The sequence below is a fragment of the Myotis lucifugus genome, unplaced genomic scaffold (genome assembly GCF_000147115.1).
Source record: "Myotis lucifugus unplaced genomic scaffold, Myoluc2.0 scaffold_0, whole genome shotgun sequence".
Classification (NCBI taxonomy): domain Eukaryota; kingdom Metazoa; phylum Chordata; class Mammalia; order Chiroptera; family Vespertilionidae; genus Myotis; species Myotis lucifugus.
The window spans coordinates 26238409-26255330 of NW_005871048.1; the positions used below are offsets into that span (position 1 = coordinate 26238409).

Sequence of the window (16922 nt, forward strand, 5' to 3'; positions counted from 1 at the left end):
CTTGCTGATGGGCTAGTCTGCCTGTTGCCAGGGATCACCTGCCTAAAAGCTATGCTATGGGTGCATCCCAGATCAATAAAAGCTTGGGGAGGGGTAGGGGCCAGCTGAAGGGTCTCCTGCATCAGGGTGGGGGTCCCCATTGGGGTGCCTGGCCAGTCTGGCTGAGGGGCTGAGGGCCGTTTTCCGGCTGGCAGGTAACTGAAGCTCCCAACCGCTCCTTTTTTCTTTTTTTTTTTTTTTTATTCTGGGCCAGCTTTAGCTCTGTGGCCTCGCTGCTGAAAACATTGATACAATGTTGCGGTCAGGCTGGCTGAAGCCTGGCTGAGTGAAAGCCAGTTTCTATGTTTTTTTTTTAGCTTCTATATTTGCTACATAGTACATAGTTGCTTAGAGTTGCAGCTGAGAGGCCGGCAAGTCAGGCGGGGAATGTTGGAGTCAGCCGTCCCTGGAGCAAGCAAGCCTCGCTGTTCACTTCAGTGCATGGCTTCCGCCCGCCATCTTGGCTGACAGTTAATTTGCATAAGGATATGCTGATTAGCCAATGGGAAGGGTAGCGGTCGTACACTAATTACCATGTTTCTCTTTTATTAGTGTAGATGAGAAGTATTATGTCCAAAATGAGTAGAGAATTAATAAACAAAACAAAAAAACTTCTCTTTGAGATGTTGATGAAAGTGGTCTGTTAAATTGACTTACCAGCTAGGGAAGTCAGTTCTCTTTCACACAGTAGTCTCTCAGAAAATACACTTCAGATTTCTGTTACACATTACTATGTCATGTACCTTTAAGGCTGCTTTAGTCAAAATCACAATTGTTAAACTTGTAGGTGTCATCAGTCTACTTGTATTGATATTTTATATGGGAATTTCCCTTTCCTAGAAAGCAAACCATAGATACATCTATTTTTATGACATCAGATGACAAAGAATATGATAGTGATTCAGTGTAGTGTCTCATGTTGAGAGTACTAAAAAGAACTTTATGATAAAGGATTAGCCTTTATTTTATATATTAAAAATATCTATTTTATTGAGGTAAAATTGATACATAAAAATAGTGAAGTAGTTTTACTTGGAGTAGTATATTTCCTGGGTTCAGTTTTAGTGCCATAACTTTCAAGTCTTTCTCCACTCCTGCATGCCCTCATTGGATAAAAATCATATACTAACTCCACTCATCTTGGTCATGTTCCTCTTCTGCCTCTTAACCTCTTCTTGTGTCTCACTACTCTTAGGACAAAGTCCAAGCCCAGTAATTTGGGCCTTCTCCTATTTGATCCCAACATGTGTTAATAGTGTTAAATCATAGTATTTGCCTCAATATTCCTTTGTTTCTATTAAACTGAGTTGTTTCCTGTTATTTGAATTTGCTGTCCATTTTTCGTAATTTTGTTTATGTTGCTGGGAACCAGGGGGAGTTAAAGCAATTGGCCTGTGGTCTATTTCTTTTCTGATTCCCAGGGGAATATTAGGGAAATAAAGAAGACAGGTGGCCTGCTCTTTTCTCCTTGACAACATGCTGACAATTTAATCTTTTAGTGAATACAGACTAGTGTTTGCTATGAAGAAAGTCCTTCTCCATGGAATACACTCAGCAGGATAACTCATTGGTATTGCTTATGGTAAACAAACCTTTAATCTATGAAACTGTGAGGTATGCTTCTTTGAAGAATATTACATAGCAGTACCACTCTCTGGCACATAAAATGGAAGTATTTATGTAACTAAATGCTCACCAATGTGTAAGGTAAGCTGTATGACCCACATAGAGACTTCACCTATTCTGGACCAGAGAGTGCTGTCCACTGAGAGGAAAGGGCCTGGGAAGAAATTCCCAGGCTCTTTCAGACCTCTCTCCCTGTTTTGTCTGCTCCTCTTGATCACTTTAACCCTTGAAATTATTAGTAAAGTTATTATCGGTAAAAGCTCTCAATTGAGTGAGTCTGCCTTGACGGTCCAAGCCAGTATTGGCTCACTCACTTCCTCTCTCCATTTTTCTTTGAAATTCATCCCATATTTCAAAGCCTAGTTGAGAAATCTCACCAAAACCTTCTGAACATATTCTAGCCTATAGGGATCCTTCAAATGAATCCAAACTCATCTTAGACTTCTTTGACTTCATAAATTGCCTGTGGCAGTTTTTAGATTATTAACTTCCTTCTTGTTTAACTTCTTTTTCATACTTATGCTTTTACTCTTCAGGTAGCCTGTAAGCTTAAGAACTGATATTTTATATATTGTGGGCCCTCAAATACTGTTACTTTACTTTAGATTAGAAAATGAAGATAAAAAATCATAGCATTTGAGTGCTTGGAGCCATATTTATATGTTTGTATCATAATGATATTTAAAGAGAAAATCTAATGAAAATGAAACAGTTCTGAGAAAGTTCTTTTAAATTTTTAATCAGACATTAGTTGTACTTTCGATATTATTATACATTTACTCTGAATCATAGCAATATTGTTTGTTTATCTTCTAGAGGGACAGTTAAGACACATAAAAACTGGGGAACCATTTGTTTTTAACTACCGAGAAGACTTGCACAGATGGAATCAGAAAAGATACGAAGCTCTAGGAGAGGTATGGTCATATATATAATGTCTACCTTATATTTTTCAAATTTTGAATAGTCCAAATAAAAGTTTTAAAGTTGAAGTAGTTTATGGACTTGTTCTACAAAAAGTGATTTCAAAAAGATTTTGTTAGATTATTTTTTTAGGTTATTTTTAATGGTTGTTAGAAATGCATTCTCAGTTTAAAAGTTTGTTGTTCTACATACATATCCTTCCTATGACCTTAATATTTTGTAGTGAGTCATTATATTAGAAACACAATGCCAATTTTTTTTCTGTTAATAAATCTTTATTGTTCAGATTATTACAGTTGTTCCTCTTTTTTCCCCCATAGCTCCCCTCCACCCGGCTCCTAACCCACCCCCTGCCCTTACCCCTCCACCCTACTGTTCTTGTCCATAGGTGTACGATTTTTGTCCAGTCTCTTCCCGCACACCCCACACTCCCTTCCCCCCGAGAATTGTTAGTCCACTCCCTTTCTATGCCTCTGATCCTATTCTATTCACCAGTTTATTCTGTTCGTCACATTTTTTATTCACTTGATTTTTAGATTCACTTGTTGATAGATATGTATTTGTTTTCACTTTGTTGTTCATAATTTTTATGTTTACCTTCTTCTTCTTCTTCCTCTTAAAGAATACACTTCAGCATTTCATATAATACTGGTTTGGTTGTGATGCACTCCTTTAGCTTTTTCTTATCTGTGAAGCTCTTTATATGACCTTCAATTTTAAATGATAGCTTTGCTGGGTAGAGTAATCTTGGTTGTAGGTTCTTGCTATTCATCACTTAGAATATTTCTTGCCACTCCCTTCTGGCCTGCATAGTTGCTGTTGAGAAATCAGCTGACAGTTGTATGGGTACTCCCTTGTAGGTAACTGACTGTTTTTCTTTTGCTGCTTTTAAGATTCTCCCTTTGTCTTTTGCCTTTGGCATTTTAATTATGATGTGTCTTGATGTGGTCCTCTTTGGATTCCTTTTGTTTGGGGTTCTCTGCACTTCCTGGACTTGTAAGTCTATTTCTTTCACCAGGTAGGGGAAGTTTTCTGTCATTATTTCTTCAAATAGGTTTTCAATATCTTGCTCTCTCTCTTCTGGCACCCCTATTATTCTGATGTTTGTACGCTTGAAGCTGTCCCAGAGGCTCCTTGCACGATCTTCATATTTTTGTATGCTTTTTTCTTTTGGCTTTTCTGGTTAGGTGTTTTTTGCTTCTTCGTATTTCAAATCTTTGACTTGATTCTTGGGATCTCCTAGTCTGCTGTTGGATTTCTGTATATTATTCTTTATTTCAGTCAGTGTATGCTTAATTTCTAATTGGTCCTTTTTCATATCCTTGAGGGTCTCACTATATTTCTTGGAGGTTTCTAGAAGATTCTTGAGTAACCTTATAACCGTGGGTTTGAACTCTATATCCAGTAGTTTGCTTTCCTCCATTTCTTTCATCTTTCTTTGTCTCTGCATTTTTTATGCTTCCCTGTGTTGATAGAGTGGCTTTGTGTGCTAGGTGTCCTATAGGGCCCAGTGGCTCAGCCTCCCTAATTACCTGAGGTGGACACTCTTGGTGCACCTCTTTGTGGGCTGTGTGCACAGTCTTATTGTAGCTAAGCCTTGATTGCTGTTGGTATCACTGGGTGGAATTGACCTCCAGGCCAATTGGCTGTGAGGACCAGTTGTGTCTACAATGGGAGAACTTCTGTGCTGGAGACACCCTTATGGGGCAGGACTTGCTTCAGTGGGGCTTTGGTGCTCACTGAGTCTGCCTAGGTTTTTAGGCAGAGAAAGGCCAGGCCATTCATATGCAAAAGCCTTTGCACACAGCTTGGGTGGGATTGTAAATTGGGTGGGGCGGGGTCTCAGGAAATCACCAGGGCGGAGCAAACCGCAATGGCTGCCAGTCTGCTCTGCCTTGGAGAGGTCCCCGGGTTTGTGTCCTGTAGCCCCGTGCAGGAACAATGACTGCTGGAAGCATCTCTGCGAGAAAGCCGTCCTCACGTTCCTGCCGGATGCCAGACAGTCCAATTTCTCTCAGTATGAGTCTGGGTCCCTAAATTCTCACCCGGAACTAGAGTACAGAGCAGTCCGGAGCTTGTTTCTCCCTCCCGATTGAAAAAGACAACAGCGTACCCAGCTGCTAGCCCCTTTCGCCCGCCTCCTTACCTCCACACTTCCACACCTCTGCACCTTCTACCGGACTCTGCACTTTTCTCTTTCCTTCTAGTTGTAGAATTTCCACCTAGCCAGCCTTCCCGTGGTTCTGGATGGTGTTCATTTTGTCTTTTAGTTGTAGTTTTAATGTGGTTGTGCGTGGCACAAATTCAGGTGTTTACATATGCCGCCATCTTGGTTGTCTCCCCATAATGCCAATTTTTAAAAGTGTTTTAAGAAGATGAATCTCTGCTGTTCCAGGAGTAGTAAGTACTCTTTTAAGTGCTTAACAAAAAAAAAAAAAAAAAAAAAAAAAAAGAGTTACCTGTTAGCTATGAGGTGATGGCTATGTTAATTATCTTGATCTTGATAATCATCCTACATTGATATGTATATCAGTTCATCACGTTGTACACTTCAAATATATCCAATTATATTTGTCAGTTACTCCTCAATAAAAAAATTTTTAAAGTGTTTATCTATTTGAAGAAGATTGATATTTTGCTAACAAATTGGGTCTAACCTACTTACTTTGGACTTGATAAAGCATTAGGCCTTGTAACCATTAGGTACTTCACATGGTACTGCTAGTTAAAACCTTTGAAAATATCATTTGTCATTAAGGTGAATGTTTTGTTAAAGCTAAAAGTTTTACTTATCCTGTCATATTAAGTATTTTTAGTAAAAATGCATACTAGTGTGGATAACTAGACTACTATTTTACTTCTCTAAGGAAAGCTGACATTGCTCTATTTTTCTTTGGCTCTTTAATAAAGTAGTCAAAATGGATTACTTAGTTAAACAAGAGCATAAGAACATATGAAACTTAATCTATGTTTGCTAGGAAACAATACTCTCTAAGTTTCTTGCATTTTTGCATGTCTCTGAGCACAGGTATTGACAGCTTTTGTTCTGGACTGTCTTTTTGAGGGTGTTTGAATAGGAAACAATCTTAGAAGACAGATCGTTTCTTTGTCCAAGGCTGAGGGCAGACTTAGTTGCCATCTGAAGTACTAAAAATAATGTTCTTCCCTTCCTGCACTGGAAGCAATGAGTGGGCAGGTTTGCTAGCAACCAACCCCCTTGTACTAGTAAGATTGGGCTTTGTAAGCTTGAGGTTCTCAGCTGTGATACAGTACCACCGTGTGCAGCTTCTACCCTCGGCCTATCCACATTGCCCATGTGGGATTTGGGGGGAAGAGGAAACGATGAAGCCCTAGCCAGTTTCGCTTGGTGGATAGAGTGTTGGACTGCGGACTGAAGGGTCCTGGGTTTGATTCGGTCAGGGGCACATGCCCTGCTTGTGGGCTCAGTCCCCAGTGGGGGGCGTGCAGGAGGTAGCCGATCAATGATTCTTATCATTGATGTTTCTATCTCTCTCCCTCTCCCTTCCTCTCTGAAATCAATAAAAATATATATATTAAAAAAAAAAGATGCCCTAACCAGTTTGGCTCAGTGGATAGAGCGTCGGCCTGTGGACTGAAGGGTCCCAGGTTCGATTCCAGTCAAGGGCATGTACCTTGGTTGCAGGCACATCCCCAGTAGGGGTGTGCAGGAGGCAGCTGATCGATGTTTCTCTCTCATTGTTGTAAAAAAATCAATAAAATATATTTAAAAAAAAGAGGAACCGATGAAAACATGAAGCTCATGCTGCCTGCTGTTTTCTGAGTAATAAAGTTCTATGTCTCTGACCCAGGAGTTTAGTGTCTTCTGTCAAGATCCATGCAACTGTAGAGGTTAACTTGTTAGCTTCCAAGTGGGGTAAAATGTTAGGCCCTTCACAGTTTAGACATTGTTCTGCTACATTTATTACTTAATTATATTTAATGCCCTTAATAATTTCTGCTGCACATAAAAAAAGTTTTCCCGTTTTCCTTGATTTCAATAATCATATGTTGCAAACTGGTAGTGTCTTTATCATAGAATATTCATACTTATGGTCTTAAAGAAGACTAGGGTTGTTGTTGGTTTTTAATGGGGCTTACATTTTACTCTTTTCCATAAGCCAAATACACCTGTCCTTCTCGGCATCTGCATCTTTTTTACTTTCAACCTATGTCATCCAACATCATGTATAGCAAAATCTAGATTAGATCATACCATGTATACATGATTCCTTTCTCCTAGGATCTCCTATCTAAGTTTCGGACAGAGGGAGAATCACAGATTTATTTTTGGTTGACCTTACTCCACGATAATAAAAATATTTTAAATTTTCGCTTTAATGACTACATATATAAAATATTCTGCATTGCCTAGATTTCCACCTCCTCTGCCTGCATTTACACTTGTGTTCATGATCACATTGGCCCCAAGTGATCACACAACATTGCAAGATTTAACTTTCATGCAATATTTTTCAATTTAGATCATTGGACCCCTGAGTTTTATGTACCAATCCCCCTTATTCCCCAAAATGAGCACAATAAAAGTGAGCACAATAAAAGACCAAAGGGTTGGAGAAGCAAGTCCGGTTGTTATAACATTTGTTGCATGTCATCTTGCTTCTATGAGTTATTTGAAATACTTGTTCTCATTGCTAATTTCACTGTCAAGAGTTGATTATTAAATTGAATTTAAAAAATAAATTGAATTGAATTTCTTACATGTTAGGCGCTAGATATACAAGTTCTAGTTATTTACGAGTAATGACACAATTTTCACTACAGTGAATTTATTTTTGGTTCATTATACTGGGATTTAATGCATTTGTGGACCTGCCTTTTCATCCATATTCCTTAATATCCACATCCTTAATGTGCCTTGAAGTTTCAAGTTAGATTTAACCCTTTATTATCCTTCATTTGCACCTTGTACTTTTCTTACGCTGTTTTCTCTCTTTGAGATACCCTTCTTCCCTTGTTCATGATCCTCCTTCCTCCACCTGCCTTCAGGTTATGGCTCAGATGTCTCCTCCTTTAAGAAACCTTCCCTGATCTCCTCTGCTATAGTCTTTCTCTCTGCTCAATTTCCTTTCTTCTCATATCTTTTTCTTCCTATCTTGTCTTCTTCCAAAAAAAGAAAATTGAAGATGAATGCCATTTACTAATAGTAAAAATCAAATTAAAAATAAATAAGAAAATAGAATTTAAAAAATAATGCTAGTAAAAAAGATATGAGTTTGCTTTATTTTTCTTAAGGTATTTCATTCTGTATTATAGTACTGTTTATGCATATCTTTCAGCAGTTTGGGAAAAGTTTCTGTATAAAAATACTGTTTATATGATAGTTGTTGAAAATAAAATGAGTATGATACAGATATATAAACTGTTTAGTACACATTCTGGATCTATGGATTTTCAGGGAATTTTTTAATGTTAGGAATTTAAACATAAAGATATGTAAATTTTCTTATTGGAAGGAAGGAAAATGATCTGTTAATGATAATTTTTCTACTTGTAAAGCTAAATCATTTTAATTATTTTATTCTAATTCCCATTTAAGTTCTAAAAGTTTCAGACTCCTAAAGCTCTGCTGATTAAAATTATTTGATAAAAGATAGACTCTATTTGTGGCATATTCTTTTGGAAAATTTTTAACCTTCATAGTCAAACTGTAGATTTATAAACTTAAGAATATGTAAGTTCTTATATAACAGCTCACAGTTCTTAAAAACAAATAAGCCTTTGTATTTAGCTTCTGCAAATAATTTAGTACTTATATTACCAATAATATCTCTAGTTAAGCAAGAATCTGAAGAAAGCATGTCACCATGTCTTGGACATAAGAAGCACTGAAAAACTCCTGCTCCTCCTTGATGGATAGGCCAGAATTCAGAAGATAGTGCAACTTTGAGTTTAGCACCTGGGAGACTGCCTTAATAAACAGCTTTTGATATGCATAAGATTGAAGTTTAAAGGAAAAATATTTTCACTTTACCCAGCAATCTAAACAAAACCCCTTCTGTTTTCATAGTGTTTGCCTACTAAATCAAATTATATTTTGTCTTCAACTGAGAGCTACTATAGGTTTGGGCAAAGGTAGGTTTACAGTTGTTGATGTGGAAAATAATACAATAATTAATAAACAATGATACAAGAGAGATAGAAAAAATGGCGGAGGCTTAGACGGACGTGTTGGTGCTTTGACCCGGAGCAGATAGGGGCAAGCAGCTGAAATGGGTAACAATCAGCCCGATCAAGCTGGGGAGGTTCAGCTGAGAGACAGTCTGCAGCCAGGAAAGACAGAGAACTCCTAAAAAATGCGGATGGTTAGAGATTGAGGCTGAAACCTCCCCCTGGGCGCGAGCGCAGCGGCGAGACCGCGCCATCTTGGGTAGCTGTTACCGGCATCCAGAGATCGGCTACTAACCCGGCGGCTACTAACCCAGAGGCAACGACTCGCAAGCAGCGCGACTGCAGGAGCCCAGAGGAGACCTGCACCCCTCCACGGAAAGGTTAGACTTACCCCAAAGGTGCGGTTTGCAGTTCAGGTTGAAGCGAGGAACGCGCGCGCGGGCGCAGGGGGAAATCTGCCCCCTCCAAAATCCGCGCCCATAGAGGCCAGTGTGACCCGCAAGTGGGGAGGGCTCCCGCAGGCCTGCTGCCAGAAGGTAACACTATAAATGAGCCCATAGTTGGACTGGATGCAAAAGGGCGGCCTCAGAGTTTCCCTGATAGCCGGCTACTTGTTGCCAGGGGCTTGAGCGCGCGCAGACACTCTGCGCAGACACTCCGCGCAGTTCTGGAGGGTGGAACCCTGCGAGTTCGAACAGCTTCCCAGGCTCTTGTTTGCACACTTCCTCTTCTGTGAGTTTGATTGTTGGCCCCAGTGCATGTGATTGCCCAGTTGGGGTCACTAGCAGAGCTTGTAGGGGAAGATTGTTTTTGGGGAGCCTGGGAAACAGAGCTGGGAGTGGCGCCTGGGGAACCAGCTCTGGGCGGAACTGGTTCAGGTACAATAGAGAGCTCCTGGTCAGAGAGAACTTATAGCCTCGGAGGTCAATCCAGACACACTGCCACCCAGAGGCAGAGCCACGAACTGACTCTTCTGTAAATACAGATAAGGCAATAAGGGGATTTTACGGCCGGCCTTAAAATCAGTACTGTGGCTTACAACACAGAGGAACAGTGTATCAGAGGGAAATTCAACATTCTCCTGAATTCCGGGCGTGCCAATAAGAAGAGTAGAAGATCTGAAGCACCTGCATTACTGCACATTTTTATTTTTATTTTTTTAAATTACTTTTTCTCCTTTTAACTAAGAAAACATTTTTTTTCTTTTTTTCTTTTTTCTTTTTCTCCATCACCTGATTTTGCCCTTTCAGCTACTACATTTTTATTTTTAACTAGTATTATTACCGCTACCATTTTACCATTCTTTAAAGTGTCATTTTATTTTGTCTTTATTTTATTTTGGGACTAATGTTCTCCATTCTATTTTCATCGTTCCTTTAGCAACATTTTTCTCTACCTCAATTTGCCTCTGTGCTAAACAATCTTCCCCACTTTTTCCCTTTTGCTGTCCTGTTTCTCTTACCCTACTCCAGCTTTTGATTTTCCCTACTCTTTTTACCCCCTGTCAAAATTTAACCCTGCTTATATATCCTCCGTCCAATCCCCTGTTCTAAATCCTTATACACCTTTCCCTTATCTTCCTTCACTATCCAATTTTTTTTTCTCTTCTTCTTCTTCTTCTTTTCTCTCTCTATTGTTTTATTGTTGTTTTCTTGATTGACGAGTATATTGGGGTTTTTTTTTTTAGGATTGTTCGTGAGGTTAGACTGCTTATTCTTTTTATTTTCCTGCCCCTCCCTCCCCCCCCCCCCCCGGGTATTTCTGTGCTTCTGTTTCCCCTTGCGTCGCTTGATATTATTGGTTGTTTGTAGTTTGTATTCATCTCCAGGAATCTGTTGCTGTAATTTGTTTGGTATTAGTGGCGGACCTATAGGAGTTTTCTCCTCATATAAATAGTCTCTTCCCCTTTTATACTTCATTCTCTTTTCTCTCTTACTTTTTTTTCTTTTTTTTTCCCTCCTCTTTTTCCCCTCCCTTTTTCCAATTTCATTTTTGCACTCTTTTTTTTTCCTTCTTTCTTTTTTCTCTTCTACCTTTTTCTCCTCTTTCCCCCTTATCTCCCAACTCTCTTAGGTCAGGGGGGCGACCTTTATTTGGGGGTAGGAAAATCGTAAATACAATAGGGTTCAGTGCCTGGTAAGGTGGGGCCTGGTGGGGGGTATTTTGGGGTTTAAATCAACGCAGCAGATTCAAGGAAAAAGGGGGCTCCTGAACACCAAAGCTCTGCCTTGGGGAAAAGTTGCTGGGGGGTGAAGCCTCCCCTCCCCCCGTCAGAGGAGCCCGCCACAGCTTTGAAAAAGGCCCCCCCCAGAGGGTCTGCTATTTACAAAGGAGCCGCTGTTCCCCCCACCGCCCAAGGAGCTACCACAGCCCCCAGGGAGCCACTGCCACCCAAGGGAGCAGCCACTGCCTGCCAGGGTCCAGCCACTGAATGACTCAACAACTAGTCATGTTTATGAGAATTTTCTGTGTTCTTTTTGAAACCCCCGAAGTAAAGAAAAGGAGGACTCCTCTGAAAAGCGGCTACGTGCGAAAGATGTATGTTTTATGACGTAAAAAGAATTCAGAATAAGGGTCCTAGAGTCCATGCTCCGGATGTTCAAGATGCAAGAAGATTATTATGAAAAACTCAACTACTTATGCAAGAAGCTAGAAGAAACAGATGAAAAAATCAACAACTTAAGTAAGTCCCATGAAGAAATGAAGAGCGACATAGCTGCAATAAAAAACACCATTGAAAGTATCAACAGTAGACTGGGAGAAGCGGAGGACCGAATTAGTGAATTAGAAGACAAGGAAGCAAAACACACTCAAACTGTACTGCAAATGGAGAAAAAAATTAAAAGACAGGAGGAGAGCCTAAGGGAGCTTTGGGACAACATGAAACGAAACAACATACGAATAATAGGGGTGCCAGAACAACAGAAAGATGAACATGGATTAGAAAACCTATTCGAAGAAATAATATCAGAAAACTTCCCTGAGGTGGGGAAGAAAAAAGTCACACAAGCCCAGAGAGTCCCAAACAAGGTGAACCCGAAAAGACCCACACCAAGACACATCATAATTACCATGGCAAATGTTCAGGATAAAGAGAGAATCTTACAGGCTGCAAGAGAGAGACGGAAAGTAACATACAAGGGATCTCCCATTAGATTATCAAATGATTTCTCAACAGAAACACATCAGGCCAGAAAAGAATGGACGGAAATCTACAAAGTGATGCAAAGCAAAGGACTGAATCCAAGAATACTCTATCCAGCAAGGCTATCATTCAAAATTGAAGGGGAAATAAGAAGCTTCACAGACAAAAAAGGGCTAAGGGAGTTTATCACCACCAAGCCAGCAATGCAAAAAATGCTAAAGGGACTGGTGTAAAAAGAAGAAGAAAAAAGCTCAGAAAGAAAACAGCCACACAAAAAAAGAAATGGCTACAAACAAGTACCTTTCAATAATAACTTTAAATGTAAATGGACTAAATGCTCCAACCAAAAGACATCGAGTGGCTGAATGGATAAAAAAAACATGACCCATACATCTGCTGTCTACAAGAGACCCACCTCATTAGAAGGGACTCACACAGACTGAAAGTGAAGGGATGGAAAAATATCTTTCACGCAAATGGAAAGGTAAAGAAAGCTGGGGTAGCAATACTTATATCTGACAAAATACATCTCAAAGTGAAGGCCATAACCAGAGATAAGGAAGGCCACTTCATAATACTAAAGGGATCAATACAACAAGAAGATATAACCCTGGTAAACATATATGCACCCAATGCAGGAGCACCCACATACATAAGAAAACTTCTGGAAGATATCAGGGGAGAGATCGACAACAATACAATCATAGTAGGGGACTTTAATACACCACTGACGTCACTGGATAAATCCGCTAGACAAATAATCATCAAAGAAACAGCAATCCTAAATGACTCACTAGATCAGATGGACTTAATTGACATCTTCAGAACACTTCACCCCACAGCTGCGGAATATACATTCCTCTCAGGTGCTCATGGGACATATTCAAAAATAGACCACATATTGGGCCACAAGCAAAGTCTCCACAAATTCAAGAAGATTGAAATCATAAAAAGCTTCTTCTCAGACCATGATGGCATAATGTTAGAAATAAACTACAATAAAAACAACCCAAAATTCTCAAACACTTGGAAGCTGAATAGCATGTTATTAAATATTGATTGGGTTACTGATAACATCAAAGAAGAAATTAAAAACATCCTGGACACTAATGACAATGAAAACACAATAATCCAAAACCTCTGGGACACAATGAAAGCAGTCCTGAGAGGAAAGTTTATAGCTCTACAGGCCTATCTCAAAAATCAAGAAAAAATGGTAGTTAATCATCTAACTCTACAACTCAAAGAATTAGAAAGAGAGCAACAAGAAAACCCCAGAGTGAGCAGAAGGAAGGAGATAATAAAGATTAGAGCAGAAATCAAGGACATAGAGACCAAAAAAACAATACAGAAAATCAATGAAACCAAGAGCTGGTTCTTTGAAAGGATAAACAAGATTGACAAACCCCTAGCCAGGCTCACCAAGAAGCAAAGAGAGAGGTCCCAAATAAACCAAATCAGAAATGATAGAGGCGAAATAACAACAGACCCCACAGAAATACAAATGATTGTTAAACAATACTACGGGCAACTTTACTCCAACAAACTAGACAACCTGGAGGAAATGGACAAATTCCTAGAAAAATACAACATTCCAAAACTCAATCAGGAAGAATCTAAAAACCTCAATAGGCCAATAACTATGGAAGAAATTGAAGCAGTCATCAGAAAGCTTCCAGCAAACAAAAGCCTAGGGCCAGACGGCTTCACAGGGGAGTTTTACCAAACATTTACCATTCTATTTACCAAGTAGTAAATAGAATGGTAAAAACTCTACATGTAACTTGCAAAATTTTCTCAACTCTTTCATGTCAATACTGAATTACTGTTAGATAGAGAATTTATAATTCTGCAGATATTCTAATGGAAGAGAGATTTGATTTTCTTGCCTAATTTGGGTCTTTGCATTTCTTTTTATATTTAACTTGAGTACCTCTGTTAGAGGTAACTGTCTATGTGCTTAAGAGAATAGTAGTGATTTGGTAGTCTGATAAGCTGGCTCTTTCTTTATAAAAAGAACTAAGGACATACTTTTTTCCCCTGTACCTGAATTAGTAATATGTCTTGTAAAATAGAAAATTATTTTAAAATGTTACATTTTAAAAAATGGAATTTGTTAAAGAATATAGGCCAGTGGTGTCTTAAAGGTTCTTATAGTGATCATTGTTTTAATATTCAAATATTTTCATATAATGTGATTATCTGTGTATAATTAATGCCTTCATATAATGTGTGATTCACATGTCTTATAATGTAATAGAAACAAAGGGCTGGCCATTAGGAAATCCGGTCTTACTTCTGTCTCAGTCTCCATCTGTTTGACTTAAAACAATATATTTCTGAGCCTCCACTGTAAAATGCGGATAAAATTTTCTGTACTGTTGCGAGGAGTAATAAGTAAGATGCATACATGTGATATTTTATTTTCTTTAATGTGCCCAGCAAATATTAGAAGCAAGAATGAAGATAAAACTTTACTATGTAAGATTTCTAATTTACCTTTGTTATTAACATTGTGGAGGTTTAATTTATTGTTTTTCCTCTCCCATTTCTCTCTATCTACTTATTATTACTGGCAAAATTTATCTCTCTATGTTAGAAACAAAGAAATGACCACTGGTCCAGAGTTGTTTAGCAATCTCCTTGACTTCCATCTCTCTCACATCCAATCCTACAAGTTGGGTACTATATCCAGAATGGTATTAGTAATTAGACATCTTAGAATTGAAGAAATAGTCATTGAAATAATGAGAAAACCTAATTGAGAAAAATTGTGAGCCTCTTTAAAAATAAAGTAGCATTGACTTATGAACAGACACACAGACCAATTGAACAGAATAAGAAGTCCAAAAAGTTCAAATACACATTGAAATATAGTTTATGTTATGATGCAGTCATAAATCATTGGAGGAAAAGGAACTTTAAGTAATGGATAGATGATAGTTATACACTAGAATATAAAATTTGACTATATATCACAATGTACACCAGAATGAACTCCAAATGGATCAGAGATTTAAATGCAGAAAATGAAATAACACCTATCAACCCTTCAGTAGCACTGACTATAGTTTTGAAATACCAACCCACTATCGATGATTGTGGTTTTGAAATACTACTTCCCATTAAAGCAACCTGAGTTCTTTGGAGAAATGTTGGGTTTCAATCTGGGCCAAGAAAGAAATGACATGAACCTGGAATATTTTGTCATATCAGATAGCTAGGAAGCTGCCAAAGATTACCATCTCTTCTAAAATTGGAAAAGAAAAAGATGAAATCAAACAAAAATCTCCACCAGTGGGCAATAGGCACGAACAAGCTGTTAAGGAGAAATGCACATAGCCTTTAAATATACAAAAAGATGTTTACACTAATAATAGAAGACATGCTAATGAAGAATATACTGAAATAACGTTCTCACCTGTCATGCTGACAAAAATCGATAAGCTTGACAGCAAGCACCCTTGGTAGATGAAGCCGTAGAGAGAAAGGAACTCTCAGATGTTGCTGGTTGGAATGTAGTGGTGGGGAAATAGCCAATATTTACAAAATTATAGATGCATTTTCCCTTTTGTGTGAGAAAGGAGGGGAAGTAAATGTATATATTTGTTGTTTGTTTATTTTTGTGGGGAAAAACGTAGAAAGATAAAATTAATGTTTATCTTTTGAAATGTGGAGCAGCCCTTGGAACTTTGCTGAATTTACCAACCAAATTATTACCCAAATAATGACAGTAAACTGGTGAATTCAGGTAATCTGTGGCAAAACAACAAATATAAATTAGAATCCTTCCCACATGAAGATAACTCTTTTCTTATATCAAGAAAAAGGCATTTGCATGAAGATAATTGTCCTGTCATAGCAACCATTTGCTAGAAATCATGTTATTGCCTCTGTCAGTAACTCCTGTGCCTCATAGAGCAACAGACTGGCCTCAGCCTGCTGAAGTGAGTGTCCACTCCTCCACGCTCAGAGATTTAAGACAGTGTGTTATAAAGCTAAGTGAGCTATTAGGGTTCAACTGGGTTCAATTTGCATAAATTTTGTGATAAATTTTAAAGGAATAAAATTTATTATATGCTATCTAATTGCATTATTTTTCATTTTTTAAAATATTTAGGCTATGATTTTTCTTTTATTACTAAAAGTTATCCCTGAAGCATTTTTATATACAAAATGTCATCTATACATAGATCTTCAGGACCTAATCTCTCTTATAAGTAGGCAGTTACCTATATTAAATGTGAACTGTAAGTTGATATTTCCCTTTTTTGCATTCTGACCGTTTACACCTTGTAAGTTGTTTCATGTAAGTGTGATGGTAAAGGCCATGCATTTTAGCTACTGGAAGTGGGAATGAGAAGTAGGTATATGTTTTGATAATATTTTGTTAATTGCTACAGTTACCCCAAAAATTATAGTCGATATCATAGGATTTAAAATAATATGCAATGTGCACATAAATAATTCTCTGGGAAATAACAAAAAAGAAATTTACCTAGCTTCTCTTTCTCTTTTATTCTATTTTGATGTGTTCAATTATCCTGTGACTTCTCTCTTCTATCAGTTATCTGCTCCCCTTCATTTTCCATCACACTTTCTGTACTGACTTTTTCCAGTCAGCATCGAAGCATGCATAAGTCTCTCTCATCTTAATGATTTTTAGTCCTTGTTTTGTTTGCTTGCTTAGCAACATTTGACATTGGGATTTCTTTTTCTCAAAATACTATCCTAAGTATGCTCCCATGTTACGGTAGTTTCTGGTTTTCTTCTTACCTCTGTGAACACTCATTCTCCATCTCCTTTGCAACTCCTTTTATTGGCCCCTTAATGTTAGATTGTCAAGGCTCAGTTTTTGGTCTTCTGTTTTTCTCTGTAAATGATTTCACTCTCATACCTTCTGATTCTATCTTTGTGCTGGTTTCAGATGTGTATTTTTTATTTTTTTTTGTCAAACGGGACAATTTGACATTATAGTAATCTACTTTTTAAAAGACTTCATTGTGTATACAAATTTAATAGGGAAAAATATCCACAA

General features: G+C 38.2%; 1 protein-coding gene across 8 annotated transcripts in view; it reads left to right on the forward strand.

Annotated features, from left to right (window-relative positions):
• Positions 1-16922, forward strand: part of FAM172A (family with sequence similarity 172 member A) — a 379783-nt gene that overhangs the window by 42150 nt on the left and 320711 nt on the right. For 7 of the 8 annotated variants that reach the window (XM_023749974.1, XM_006081215.3, XM_023749986.1 and 4 more), the window contains one exon: positions 2482-2582. The exons of the other annotated variant lie outside the window; for it this stretch is intronic. In XM_023749974.1, the coding sequence (XP_023605742.1) occupies positions 2482-2582 (101 nt within the window). The remainder of the gene's footprint in view (positions 1-2481; positions 2583-16922) is intronic. 8 annotated transcript variants of the gene reach the window in all.